Raw genomic sequence first — 12,721 nt, 5'->3', positions numbered from 1 at the left:
TTCAGGAGACTCCTGACTCCTGAAAGTTGTCTTCTTTCCTTCACGTGTGCCATAGCACATTCCTGTGGGCTTATGCAAAATAAATAAATGCAAGTGCAATCAAATAAAATAAAACAATGTGTGAAATTTGGTGTTAAGTTGGGCTGGAGAGATGGCTCAGTGGTTAAAAGCACTAGCTGCTCTTCCAGAGATCCTGAGTTCAATTCCCAGCAACCACATGGTGGCTCACAACCATCTGTAATGAGATCTGATGCCCTCTTCTAGTGTGTCTGAAGACAGTGACAGTGTACCTATAGAGAATAAATAATCTTTTTTTAAAAAAGGAGTATAACCTTTGTATAAATAACTGTGAAATTATTGCAATCAACATGATGGACTTTCTCTAAAAAACGTCTTGAGACTCTAGCACAGTATTATATCAATAGTGATTATAAATAGACACACTTTGCTTTTTTTTTGAGGTGCTGACAATACAACCCAAAGCCTTGTACATAGCTAGGCCAAGCCCTGTTTCACTGAGCCATATACCAAATCCTTAGCTTTTTGGACAGTTCATTCCTACATCATAGAGCTCACTTAGACTCGCATAAGTGCAATCACTGACTTTTAATTACATTTAGAACATAGAGACTACATTTTTGGTTTGTTTTTATTTTTTGTAAAGTGGTGATTATAATTTCTCTTTCAAGGTCTATGAGTTTACTAGCCCCAGGTGGTTGGCTATGTTTCCAGTACCAGGCAGGATTTCCTTCTTATTAATGGGTTTTAAGACCAATGAGAGAACTGTTGGTTACCACAAAGGTATGCATGCTATTAACTCTGTCTTTGGCTTATCCTGCCATGTTGGTCCTTGGTGTGGCTCCTAGGTGTTGTAGCTGAGTTGGTGCCTCCTTCCTTTGGAAACTTGGATGGTACCTTCTAGTACCATGAAAGCCAGCCCTCAGGGAAGAGGCTTTTAGGCTAGCTCCATTTCAGGGATCTCTGGGCTCCATTTCTGAAGTCTATTGTGTCTCCAGCAAAAGGGATTTTTCTTTCACTTCTGATAGGCAACCAAGGGCAACATCAATGGCCTATAATGGCTGTTTAGAACAGTCTGTAACTCCAGCTCCAGGGGAAAATATACCTTCTTCTGGCCCCTGCAGCCATTTTTGGAGTCTCGTGGATGACCCTGACCAACAACTCAAAAGGGGTCTTCTCATGCCCAGTGTTGTGGTTTTGTTAGATAGTCTAGGGCTCTTGGAGGGAGTTTTGTCAACCCAGATGGGGACATTTTACTTAAACTATATATGTATGAACAGACTCATATGTATTAGATGGAATTTTAGGTAGATAAAGATATGATGCTTTGGGGGGTTGGAAAGATGGCTCAGGGGTTAAAAGCAGTAACTGGTCTTCCAGGGGACCTGAGTTCAATTCCCAGCAACCACACGGTGGCTCACAACCATCTGTGATGGGATCCAGTGACTTCTTCTGGTATGTCTGAAGACAGCTAGTGTACTCATATAAATAAATAAATTTTTTAAAAAAATAATATGATGCTTTAGGACTTTTTGGAAGGCATCGTTACTGTTATTTTAGTTCCCTCCCTCCTTCTGTATTTATCTCCCTTCTCTAATGAAGGACATTTAGGTGGTTTCCACATTGTAAACAGAGTGGCAATATTTACCTTATTTTGTGTATGTGGGCGTTTTGCCTACATGTACAACATTCATGCCTGGTGGCTGCAGGGGCCAGAAGAAGGTATATTTTCCCCTGGAGCTGGAGTTACAGACTGTTCTAAACAGCCATGTGGGTGTTGGGAACTGAACCTGGGTCCTCTGGAAGAGTAGCTAGTTTTCTTAAAGACTGGCCCATCTGTTCGGCCTCTTATTTATTTATTTGCTGTTGCCATGGGTTCTCCTGTAACCCAGCCTTGCCTCAAGCTCTCTGTGCAGCTGGGGATGACTTGGAACTTCTTATCCTCTTGTTTTTCTCTCACACATGCTGGGAACACAGGCCTGGTCTACCACATGAGCTTTACGTGGTCCTTGGGAATCAAACACAGGGCCTTGTGTATGCTACGCAGGGACTCTACCAAGTGAGTTACAACCCTAAACCCCTTTACTTGTTTTGGAATTTAAATTTTTATTGAGAGTACATGGTGTGTGTGTGTGTGTGTGTGTGTGTGTGTGTGTGTGTGTGTGTGTATGTTACAGTTCCCAATCAGAAACCAAAGGACATCTCTTGGGGTAGTTGGTTCTCTCCTTCCAACATGTGGGTTCTAGGAATTGAACTCCAGTCCTCGGGTTGTGTGGTAAGTGTCCAATCACTGAGCCATCTCGCTCCTCCCTCTTTATTAATTTATTTTACAGATTTGTTTTATTGTCAGTTTCTGTGCGCTGGTGTGTGCAGATGCCAGATACAAGTGCCGCAAGGGGCTAGAGGAGTTTGCCCCTTTGCAAACTGGAGTTATAGGTGTTTGTGAGCCGCCTGTCTGATGTGGGCGCTGGGAACTGAACTTGAGCCCTCTTACTTACTCTTAACTGCTGACTCATCTCTCCAGTCCTCTATTTTTAAAATTTGAGACAGTCTCGAATCTGTATCCCCAACCGGCCTGGAACTTGGCTTTCCTTTAAAATCTTGACTTTCAATATCACACCGTCTGCTGCTAAACTCACTGGGGATTTTGCCTTCTTTAATCCCTTCTCCTACCTGTCTTCCTGCTGTCCACAGGCTCTGACTGACTTCAGTCTCTGCCCTCTAGGATTAGACCTTTGGCCCTCTACTACATTTGCATTCTAAAGAGGCTCCCACTTTGTCCTACTTGACACAACTGAAAAAACTGGTTTTGTCAGACATCTCTATTTATGTTTCTCAACTCCACTAGGTCTTGTCTAAGTTTTGAGTCTTGTTTTATCCTTGTTATTCAAAAAATTCATGATCATTTGGGAGGCAAGGGTAGGAGATTGCTCTAAGTTTGAGACCAGCCCAGTCTGCATACAGATCTCCAGGTCAGCTCTTCCTATTGGTAAGGTCTCACATAACCCAGACTGGCCTCGAATTTACTAAGTACTCAAGGAGAATCTCGAACTTGTGATCCTTTTTTGCTTCCACTTTCCTTTGCTGTGATGTAGGTGTGTACCCCCATGGCCAGTTGATGCGGTGTTAAGATACAACCTGTGGTCTTGTATTTGCTAGGCAAGCACTCTGTCAAATGAGCTGCATCTCCAGTCCTAGCCTGTCTTAAAAACCAAACCAAATAAAATAAAATAAATTCACAGGTTTTCTAAAACTTCAGCTCCCTTCAAACCCGTGCCGGTTAGATCTTTTTTTTTCTTTTTTTTTCAGTTGTTTTTTTCCTCCTTTTCCTCCGGTGTCCTTTGCCACATTTATCCTTTAAACACGCCCCCAAAGTCGCTTTGGTAGCCTTCTCTCCTACTTAGCTCTGCCCCTCCTCTCTTCCTAACTTTGTGCTAAGAAAGTTCATTTACCAATGGACATGTAGAAGGGCAGTGAGCTCCTAGACAAGAATTCTGCTTTGTTTGCCTAGACAAGAATTCTGCTTTGTTTTTCTCCTTTCCCATCTTTTGCTGTGCTGGGCTGCACTGTAGCGGATGGTTAAACATTTGTGGTGAGTGAAGTTGGCGGGAGAATTAGAGCAAGGGGCTTGTCTAGGTTTTGAGCAGTCCTGGAGCCTTTAGAGGCTGGCCAGAAGCTAGCTAACTACAGGAGGGGAGGGGAGGAGGGAGGGGGTAGAGTGGGGGGGGGGAAGGAGGGAGGGGCAGGCCCATAGTGTGGACTAGGGCCAAGGGCGTCTAGAGCGGAGGGTGATGGGAGCTGCCTGTGCCGTAGGGAACACTTTTTAGGCGCTTGTTTTGTACCACCGCTGGAACTCAACGCTGCAGCACTCCTAATTTCACAACCAGCGTGAGTCAGCTGGGCGGGCTGCAGGACCGCGAGGGGAAGGTGGGTGAGGAGGGCTCCTCAGTCCCTGGGGGCAGGCCGGATCTAGTGGTGACGAGAGAGCCCTAGATGTGGTCCCTGCGCCCATAGGACAGGTGAGCGCCAGCCCAGACTGGCCGCTGGGTGGAGCTGCGTGAGCTATCGTCCACGGCGCCCTCGCCACTGCACAGGTAACACCCCTCCTGGGCCTCGGTGCCCAGAACATCCTGTGTCCCCCAGGGCCATTTCGGCCTTGCCTGCAGCACATTTAGGGCCTGGCACTTTTGTCCCCTTCCCGCTGGTGCCCAAACCCAGCCCACAGCCATTGCATCTAGCACGTAGTGTTCGAAAACCTAGGCGATCCAGTGGGCCTTGGGGACCGGGTGGGGGTGGGGTGGGGACGACGCCCACTAGTGCCCAGTGCTCTGTCGGAGTCTCTCGCCTGGAGGTGGCTAGTGACCCGGGATCCAAACCGACACGTCCCTGGGGTGTGCCTCTCCGCTCTGGATTCCGCGCCCCAAGCCCTATTTTTCTCTGCTTTGTGGAGACCCGAGATGGCGTTGGCGGAAGTGAAACCACCAGACTGAGAGTGGGGCGAGGTCCGCCTAGTTGATTTTGAGTAGGCTGTCTGCACTAGCGTACAGGTTAAACAACAACCCTTTTAGCTGGCCTCGCGTACTAAGCTCTACCGCCTGGGGGAAGCGGATGACATTTTCAAAACAATTGATGTGTACTTTATGCTCATGAAATATTCCATTTCACATCTGGTCTGTGGGGTTTGACCAGATTTAGACCGTTTCCACCAACCCACAGAGGTCCTTGGTGCTCTTTTTCTAGTCAGTCCATTTTCCTACCCCGCCCCCTTGCACTGTTTTGATCATCGGCTTGGCTTAGTTTTGCTCTTCAGAAATCGAGCTTATCCAGTAAGTACTGTTTTATGTCTGATTTGCATTACTTTTTCAGTGAGCATCATTAGAAAGGTCTCTCGGTGTTTTTGTTTGTGTAGGCCTGCACAGTGGAGTGGAAGTGCACGTGTGGCAAGTTGGAACAGAGATGTGTTTTAATTTGTTTTTTTTCCCCCAAGCCTTAGTACAAAGCCGTGACATGTAGCTAACAAGTAAATTGTTGCATCCATTGCATCTCTCTCTCTCTATCCTCCCCTCTTCTTTCTTGTTTGACGCAGGGTCTCATTGTGTAGCCACAACTTGCCTGGAACTTGTTATGTGGACCAGGCTGCCCTTGAACTTACAGAGACGTACCTGTCTTTGCCTCTTGAGTCCTGGGACTCAGGGAGTGTGCCACCATACTCGCTAACTTTATATTGTTGTTGTTTTTGAGACTGGGTCTGACTCTGTAGCACCGTCTGGCTTGGAGGTAATTATGTAGCCTGGGCTGGCTATCTTGTCCAATTTTTTCAACTCCAATTCTTAACTTGGTTGTTTCTCAGATTGCATCTGGGTATTGGGAGTCACCCATTTGCCCGCCAATGAAGTATATCCTGGTTACTGGTGGGGTCATCTCAGGCATTGGTAAAGGGATCATCGCCAGCAGCATTGGGACCATTCTCAAGTCATGTGGACTCCGAGTAACCGCCATCAAGATCGACCCCTACATTAACATTGATGCTGGCACTTTCTCACCTTACGAACATGGTATGAAAGGTTTTAAAACGTTTAAACTTTAATTTGCTAAACTAAATACACATAATTTGCAATGATTTCTTCTGTGTGTGGTTTTAAAATTCTGTTTTCTGTGCATATGTGTCTGTATAGGCTACGTGTTTGCAGGTGCCTGTGGAGGCTGCGAGAGACAGGTTCTATGGAGCTGGGTGGAGTTACAGGTGGATGTGAGCTATGGGTACTCTAGGATCTTAACTCCGGTACTCTGCAAGAGCAGCGGATACTCTTAACGGTTGGGCTGTCTCTCTAGCCCCTTGTCTTGTGTTTTGGGTAACTTCTCCAGGATAGGGTTCCAGAACTAGACTTGCTGGATCATACCTTAGAAATGTGTGAAAGTTCTTATGGCCATTGATCCATTTTCAGATCACTGATGGCATTCCACATAATCAATTCTTTGGAAATAGACCATTTTCTATGGATTAGGGCTTAGTTTATTTTATCCTAAAGGAAACACATTCCTCTTAACATTTCCCACTGCTGGAATAACTGTTATAAATATTGACTTTATTTTAGGCGTTTTAGGGGGAGGGCATGCATGCATGAGTGTATGTGTAGGGGAGGGAGAGAGAGATGGGGAGGGGGAGAGAGGGAAGGAGAGAGAGAGAGATAGGGGAGAGGGAGAGAGGGAGGGAGAGAGATGGAGGAGGGGAGAGAGGGAGGGAGGGAGGGATGGAGGGGAAAGAGAGAGAGAGAGAGAGAGCGCTCATGAATGAATACTGAGGAAAGAGGTTGATTTCAGGTGTCTTCCTTAATCATTTCCACCTTATACTTTGAGGTGGGCTCTCTCATTTGAACCCAGAGCTTGTTGATTTAGCTAGTATAGTTAGCCACCTTCTTCCAGAGAGCTCCAGCCTCTGTCTCCAGAGGCCTGAGTGTTGTAGTGCTAGGATCACAGGCAGGGTGCTGTGCCTGCCTGGCATTTACAGGGCTTCTGGGGATTGGAGCTATGAGCTTAGACTTGTGTGGCAAGTGCCTTATACACTGTGCCATCTCCCTGGTGCTGACAGTTTTCTTTGATCATACTGTAGCCCAAGCTAACCTAGAACTCTCTCTGTAGCCCAGGCTGGCCTAGGATTCACATTAATCCATTTCAACCTCCTGAGTTCTGGGATTATAGGTTTGAGTCACCGACACGCAGGCATTTTGATATGTATAAATTAGTTATTTTAAAAGGTCATTAATACCACACTTGGTAGCACATGCCTATAATCCCAGAACTTGAGAGATGTGACAGGAGAAATGGGGCTTCGGGGAGGAAACAAAGCCAGCTTTAGTCAGCTGCATACACAGAGGCCGGCTTGGGCTACATGAGACCCTGCTTTTAAAAACTACAACTTCAAGGCAAGCCTGGGCTACATGGGACCTGATCTCAAAAGAACAAGGACAAAACAAGTATCAAGAAAAAAACAAGGGGCTGGATGCCTCTTCTTCAGTAATACAATCATAGGGAAGGGAGTTTGCATCCCCCAGCACCCAGGTAAAAGCTGGTTGTGGTGTTAAGGATCTGAAACTCCAGTACTCATTAAGCAGAGACAGGGGGCTCCCTGGAGCTCATCGACTAACTAGCCTGGCAGGATGGATGATTTTCAGTTTCATCAGGAGACTAATTCAGGTTCAGAGCAATTGAACAAGATATCGCTGGCCTCCACATGAATGGACATGCATATACATGCACACTTTTGTGTTTACCTGTCCTATATTCACAGGAACACCTACCTATATTATACACACTCACTAAAAAAACATTCGCTTTAATTTTTTGTATGTACTGGTATTTTATTTATTTATTTGTGTGTGCACACTCCATGGGAAGCTTATGGCAGTCAGAGAACAACTTAGGGCAGTTAGTTCTCTTTCTGCCTGTGGGTCTCAGGCTGGATTCATGTTATCAGGTTTAACCACAAACTCCCCTCCATGCCGAGTCATCTTGCATGCTCTCAAACCTTTTTTTTTTTTACATGCAACCAGAAAAGTACATATAAATCTTAAGTGTGTGACTTTGAGGATGAATTTTATCTAAACGAACCTATTGTGTAACCAGCCTTGATAGGTCACAGAACAAAAATCCCCTTTGTGGGGCCGGCCGAATGACTCAGTTGGTAAAGTTCCTTGCTACCCAAAAGGGCAAGCCTAATGACCCTAGTGATGCTCAGACCTCACCAAAAGGTGGACGGAGATAATCAACTCCATATAATTGTCCCTTTGTGTCCCTTGTTCTTGATCTTTAACTCTCAGGGTATCTTTTATCCTGTTTTGTAGGATTAAAACTATGCATTAATTTATGTTTTTTTTTTTCTGGAGATGGGGACCGAACCCGGGGCCTTGCGCTTGCTAGGCAAGCGCTCTACCACTGAGCTAAATCCCCAACCCCTTAATTTTATGTTTTTCCTCACTTTTGGAGATGAGTTGTTTGTTTCCAACTACTGGACTCAAGCAGCTCTTTCAGCTCAGTCATCCCAGTACCCAGAGTTGTAGGCTAGTACACCCAAGGAGCCTTCTGAATTGTCCTTTTAATTTCGAAGTTAGTTGATGCTTATAGTTATAGTGTTTTTCCTTTGCTTTGTTTTTAAGTAAAAGCAAAATTAACTCTTAGGCCTAGATTATCAAAATTATACTAATCTAGGCCTAAGAGTTAATTTCTCAAAATAAATTGGTACGTGTCTATTTCCAGTTAAAGGTGTTTCCCAAGCTTTTGATACATAATGCACACAGTGTGTACACTGTCACTGTCTTTACATACACCAGAAGAGGACATCGGATTCCGTTACAGATGGTTGTGAGCCACCATGTGGTTGCTGGGTATTAAGCTTAGGACCTCTGGAAGAGCAGTCAGTGCTCTCTGTATCGTTCCAAGTGAGCACGCAGTCAGTGCTCTGAACTGCTGAATCTCCAGTCCTGAGTATGCGCTCTTGACAACTGAACCATCTCTCCAACCGTCCATTGTGTTTTCGTTTGAGAACTTCATGCTATTTCATGTTGTGGAGTACATTTCCATGCATTGTGACATTGGAATTTGGCCATTTTGAACAGTCCTGTTTTGTTTGGAACTTTCTGGGTATTTTATTTCTTTTGCAGTACTAGGGATTGAGCCTAGGATTTCACAAAAGCTAGACAAGCATTTTACCACCGAGCTACATCTCAACCCTTGCTTTTCTCTTCTTGAAAAAAAAAAGTTGTCCAGGTTGGCCTTGAGCTCTCTCTGTATCTCAGAAAGGCCTTGAACTTGCAGTCTTTCTGCCTCAGTTTCACAAGTGCTGGGATTACAGGTATGAGTTACCTTGTCTGACTGGAAACTCATCCGTTGGGAGTAAGTTTTAATTTCTACACTGCCTTTTGATCGTAGGTGAAGTATTTGTTTTAAATGATGGTGGAGAAGTTGATTTGGACCTTGGAAATTATGAAAGATTCTTGGACATTAATCTTTATAAAGACAACAACATCACCACTGGGAAGATATATCAGCATGTGATCAACAAAGAGAGGCGCGGTGATTATCTGGGGAAAACTGTCCAAGGTATGTACTCTACAACATTATGGGCCCTGTGTGCAAAGCACCACTTGGGAAACTGTGTACTTGACAGAAGTGAGAAGGTTGTGGGCCCTGAAATCTCTGCTTTCTTTTCTAAAGATTGCCTTCCTTCCAATATTCCTGAATATATTCCTGAATATTTTCATCAGTTTTGCTATTAGGTATATTTTTATATTTTAAGTTTCTCTTTTGGGAATGGTCTCATGTATCCCAGGATAGCGTTTAACTTGCTGTGTAGCTAAGGATGACCTTGAATGTAATGCTCCTGCAGTTTACATCGTTTTACGTGTTTGGATTATAGACATTCATCGTCCCACCAGTTTAGGCAGTATTGGGATCAAACGGAGTGCTTCATGCAGGTCAGGCAAGAACTCTACTAATTGAGCTATATTCCCAGGCCCTGATTTTATTTTTTTGTTGATTTTAAGACAATCTCACTGTGTTGCTCTGAATGTAATAAAATAATAACAAGTCTAGGTATAAGCTAGCACCCAGGATCCTGAGGTAAAATGACTGCCATGAGATTAATGACACCATGGGCTCCAAAGTAAATTTCAGGCCAGTTCAGACTACCGTTTGAGACATGGTAGAAAGAGAACTGTGTGTGTGTGTGTGTATGTGTGTGTGTGTGTGTGTGTGTGTGAGTGATATGTGTCTATGTGTGTGTGATATGTGTCTATGTGTGTGTGTGTGATATGTGTCTATGTGTGTGTGTGTGTGATATGTGTCTATGTGTGTGTGTGTGTGATATGTGTCTATGTGTGTGTGTGTGTGTGATATGTGTCTATGTGTGTGTGTGATATGTGTCTATGTGTGTGTGTGTGCGTGTGATACGTGTCTATGTGTGTGTGTGATATGTGTCTATGTGTGTGTGTGTGATATGTGTCTATGTGTGTGTGTGTGATATGTGTCTATGTGTGTGTGTGTGATATGTGTCTATGTGTGTGTGTGTGTGTGTGATATGTGTCTGTGTGTGTGTGTGTGATATGTGTCTATGTGTGTGTGTGATATGTGTCTATGTGTGTGTGTGTGTGTGTGTGTGCGTGTGATACGTGTCTATGTGTGTGTGTGTGATATGTGTCTATGTGTGTGTGTGTGATATGTGTCTATGTGTGTGTGTGTGTGATATGTGTCTATGTGTGTGTGTGTGTGATATGTGTCTATGTGTGTGTGTGTGTGATATGTGTCTGTGTGTGTGTGTGTGTGTGTGTGATATGTGTCTATGTGTGTGTGTGTGTGTGTGTGTGTTGGATGCTTGCGTGTCACAGTGCATATATGGAAGTCAGAGAACAACTGCAGGAGTTGGTTTTCTTCCATCATGTGGGGTCTGGGAATTGAACTCGGGCCCCCAGGCTTGTTGGCAATCACCACTACCCACTGAGCCACCACACCAGTAGTTATTATTGTTTTAAATTATTAAGCTCATGAATCGCATGCATACTTGTAATCCTAGCATTTGAGAGGGGGAAAGAGGAAGAGTAGGTATTGAAAACCATCTTTTCCTGTGGAGCAGGTTTTAGGCCAGCCTGAGCCGTCTGAGCCCTTGCCTCAAAAAAGAAAACCAATAGGGGCTGGAGAGATTCCTCAGGGGTTAAGAGCACTTGATCTTGCAGAAGAAGACTGCAGTTTTGTTCTCAGTACCCATATGGGTGGCTAACAACTGTGCGTATCTCCAGTTTCAGGAGATCCAGTGTCCTCTCCTTTTTTTTTTTAAAGATTTATTATTTTATGTATATGAGTACACTGTAGCTGTCTTCAGACACACCAGAAGAGGGCATCAGATCCCATCACAGATGGTTGTGAGCCATCATGTGGTTGCTGGGATTTGAACTCAGGACCTCTGGAAGAGCAGTCAGTGCTCTTAACCACTGAGCCATCTCTCCAGCCCCCCAGTGTCCTCTTCTATCTTCCAAAATACCAGGCATCATGTGATACACATACATACATGAGGCCAAAACAAACATACACCTACGTAATTTTAAAAGGAAAAAAAAACAATTAAATTTATGCTATTCTGGGCTTGGCATGGTGATAAAGAAAGATGCAGAATAATTGCTACAAGTTCAAGTACAACCTGATCTACGTAGGAAGTTTAAGGCCACTCATGACTACATATCAAGACCCTGTTTCAAAAAAAAAAAACCCACCAAGATATAAGTTTATTTTATGGTAATTACAGAAGCCACAGAAAACCAAAACAATATTCAGCTGGATTTTGACGCCTCCACGCTGGTGCACCGGAGTGGGTGGGCTACATCTACGCCCTTGGAGTGGACCTCTCCACTGACTGCTGTTACTCCCAGTTCTTAGGCTGGGATGCTGTTGGGCATTTTCTGCCATGGATTCTAACATCTGCCTAATGAAGCTAGAGAAACAGGCAATTCTGAGCCTTGAGATGTGGGTGCTAGGAATTGAACTCAGGTTCCCTAGGAAAGCAGGTAGTACTAATGGCGGAGCCATCTCTCCAGTCTGCTGTTTTCTCGACCTCACCAAAGATAGCACTTCCGCTTTGTTTTTTTGTTCTCTGTATCTGGTTCAAGAGGAAAGGCCCTGTGGAGAGGACTAGCCTTAAATTCCCCAGTCCATACTGGTTCCAGAGGTGGAGACAATGTCGTAAGAGCTCCAGCTGGTCTAATTTGCCTGGTGGCTTTCACATTATTTGGGAGGGAGAGGTCCAAATGCTTCGTTTCTCATGAACATGGAGTAACTTGCTGTGTTCTTTGTTCCTTCTTTCTGCAGTGGTCCCCCACATTACTGATGCTATCCAAGACTGGGTTATGAATCAAGCCAAGGTGTCTGTGGATGGCAATAAGGAAGATCCCCAGATATGTGTTATCGAGGCAAGCATGGACATTTTCTTCATAAGCTACTGTCCTTCTGGGTCCCTAAGCATCCAGTATTCATTCACTTTCCTCTCTTGGGTGTTGTAAACTAAGCTGGGAGGGGGGGTTACAGTAGGGAACAACGGAGATGATCACAAGTTAATGATTAAGCAGATAATCACATGTTCTCCTGAGGTGAGTATGCACGATCCGTGTGTGAGGGCAGATATGTAATGACGTCAGTGTTTGGGCTGGAGCCAGAAATGGCCAGTTTTTGTCCTTGAGGAGCCTATAAACCCACTGTTTATACTAATGGAGTATATTATTTATTTGACAACAGGGTTTTATGTAGCCCAGGCAGGCCTTCAGTTTGATATATAGCCAATCAAGACTTTTAACTCCTGATTCTTCTGCCAAGTGCTAAGCTCACAGATATGTGCCAGTCCACCTAGTTTATGTCGTGCTGGGGATGGAATCCAGGGATTCGTGTGTGTTAGGCATGTGTGCTACCAAATGAGCCACATCCCTGTCCCAGAGCATGTTTTAATTCCTTGTATTGGAGACATATTTGCAAGGTGCTCTGTGTGTGTGTGTGTGTGTGTGTGTGTGTGTGTCCATGTGTGTGCTTGTACATATGTGAGTATGTGACTCTGTGTGTCCTGTGCTCATGGGGAGGTCAGAGGACAACCTCGAATGTTCCTCAGCTTCCGCTTTCACCGTGTTTGAGACAAATTCTCTCTTGCTCGCTGCATTGTATGCCTGGCTAGCTG

The 12,721-nt window shown here is 44.7% G+C and overlaps 1 protein-coding gene across 6 annotated transcripts in view; it reads left to right on the top strand.

Annotated features, from left to right (window-relative positions):
* Ctps2 (CTP synthase 2) overlaps positions 1-12,721 on the top strand; it is a 140,848-nt gene that overhangs the window by 2,689 nt on the left and 125,438 nt on the right. The window contains exons 1-4 of one of the 6 annotated variants that reach the window (XM_006256900.3): positions 3,463-3,610; positions 5,369-5,573; positions 8,944-9,114; positions 11,869-11,969. In XM_006256900.3, the coding sequence (XP_006256962.1) occupies positions 5,408-5,573; positions 8,944-9,114; positions 11,869-11,969 (438 nt within the window). In that variant the 5' untranslated portion in view covers positions 3,463-3,610; positions 5,369-5,407. Of the gene's footprint in view, positions 1-3,462; positions 3,611-3,769; positions 4,113-4,503; positions 4,845-5,368; positions 5,574-8,943; positions 9,115-11,868; positions 11,970-12,721 lie in introns of those variants that run through there. The other 5 variants (XM_006256898.4, XM_006256896.4, XM_006256897.5 and 2 more) reach the window with 5 other exon arrangements.

Source organism: Rattus norvegicus, chromosome X (genome assembly GCF_036323735.1).
Source record: "Rattus norvegicus strain BN/NHsdMcwi chromosome X, GRCr8, whole genome shotgun sequence".
Taxonomy (NCBI): Eukaryota; Metazoa; Chordata; class Mammalia; order Rodentia; family Muridae; genus Rattus; species Rattus norvegicus.
The sequence above is the reverse complement of the archived record's forward strand: the minus strand, read 5'-3'. Positions and strand labels throughout refer to the sequence as shown.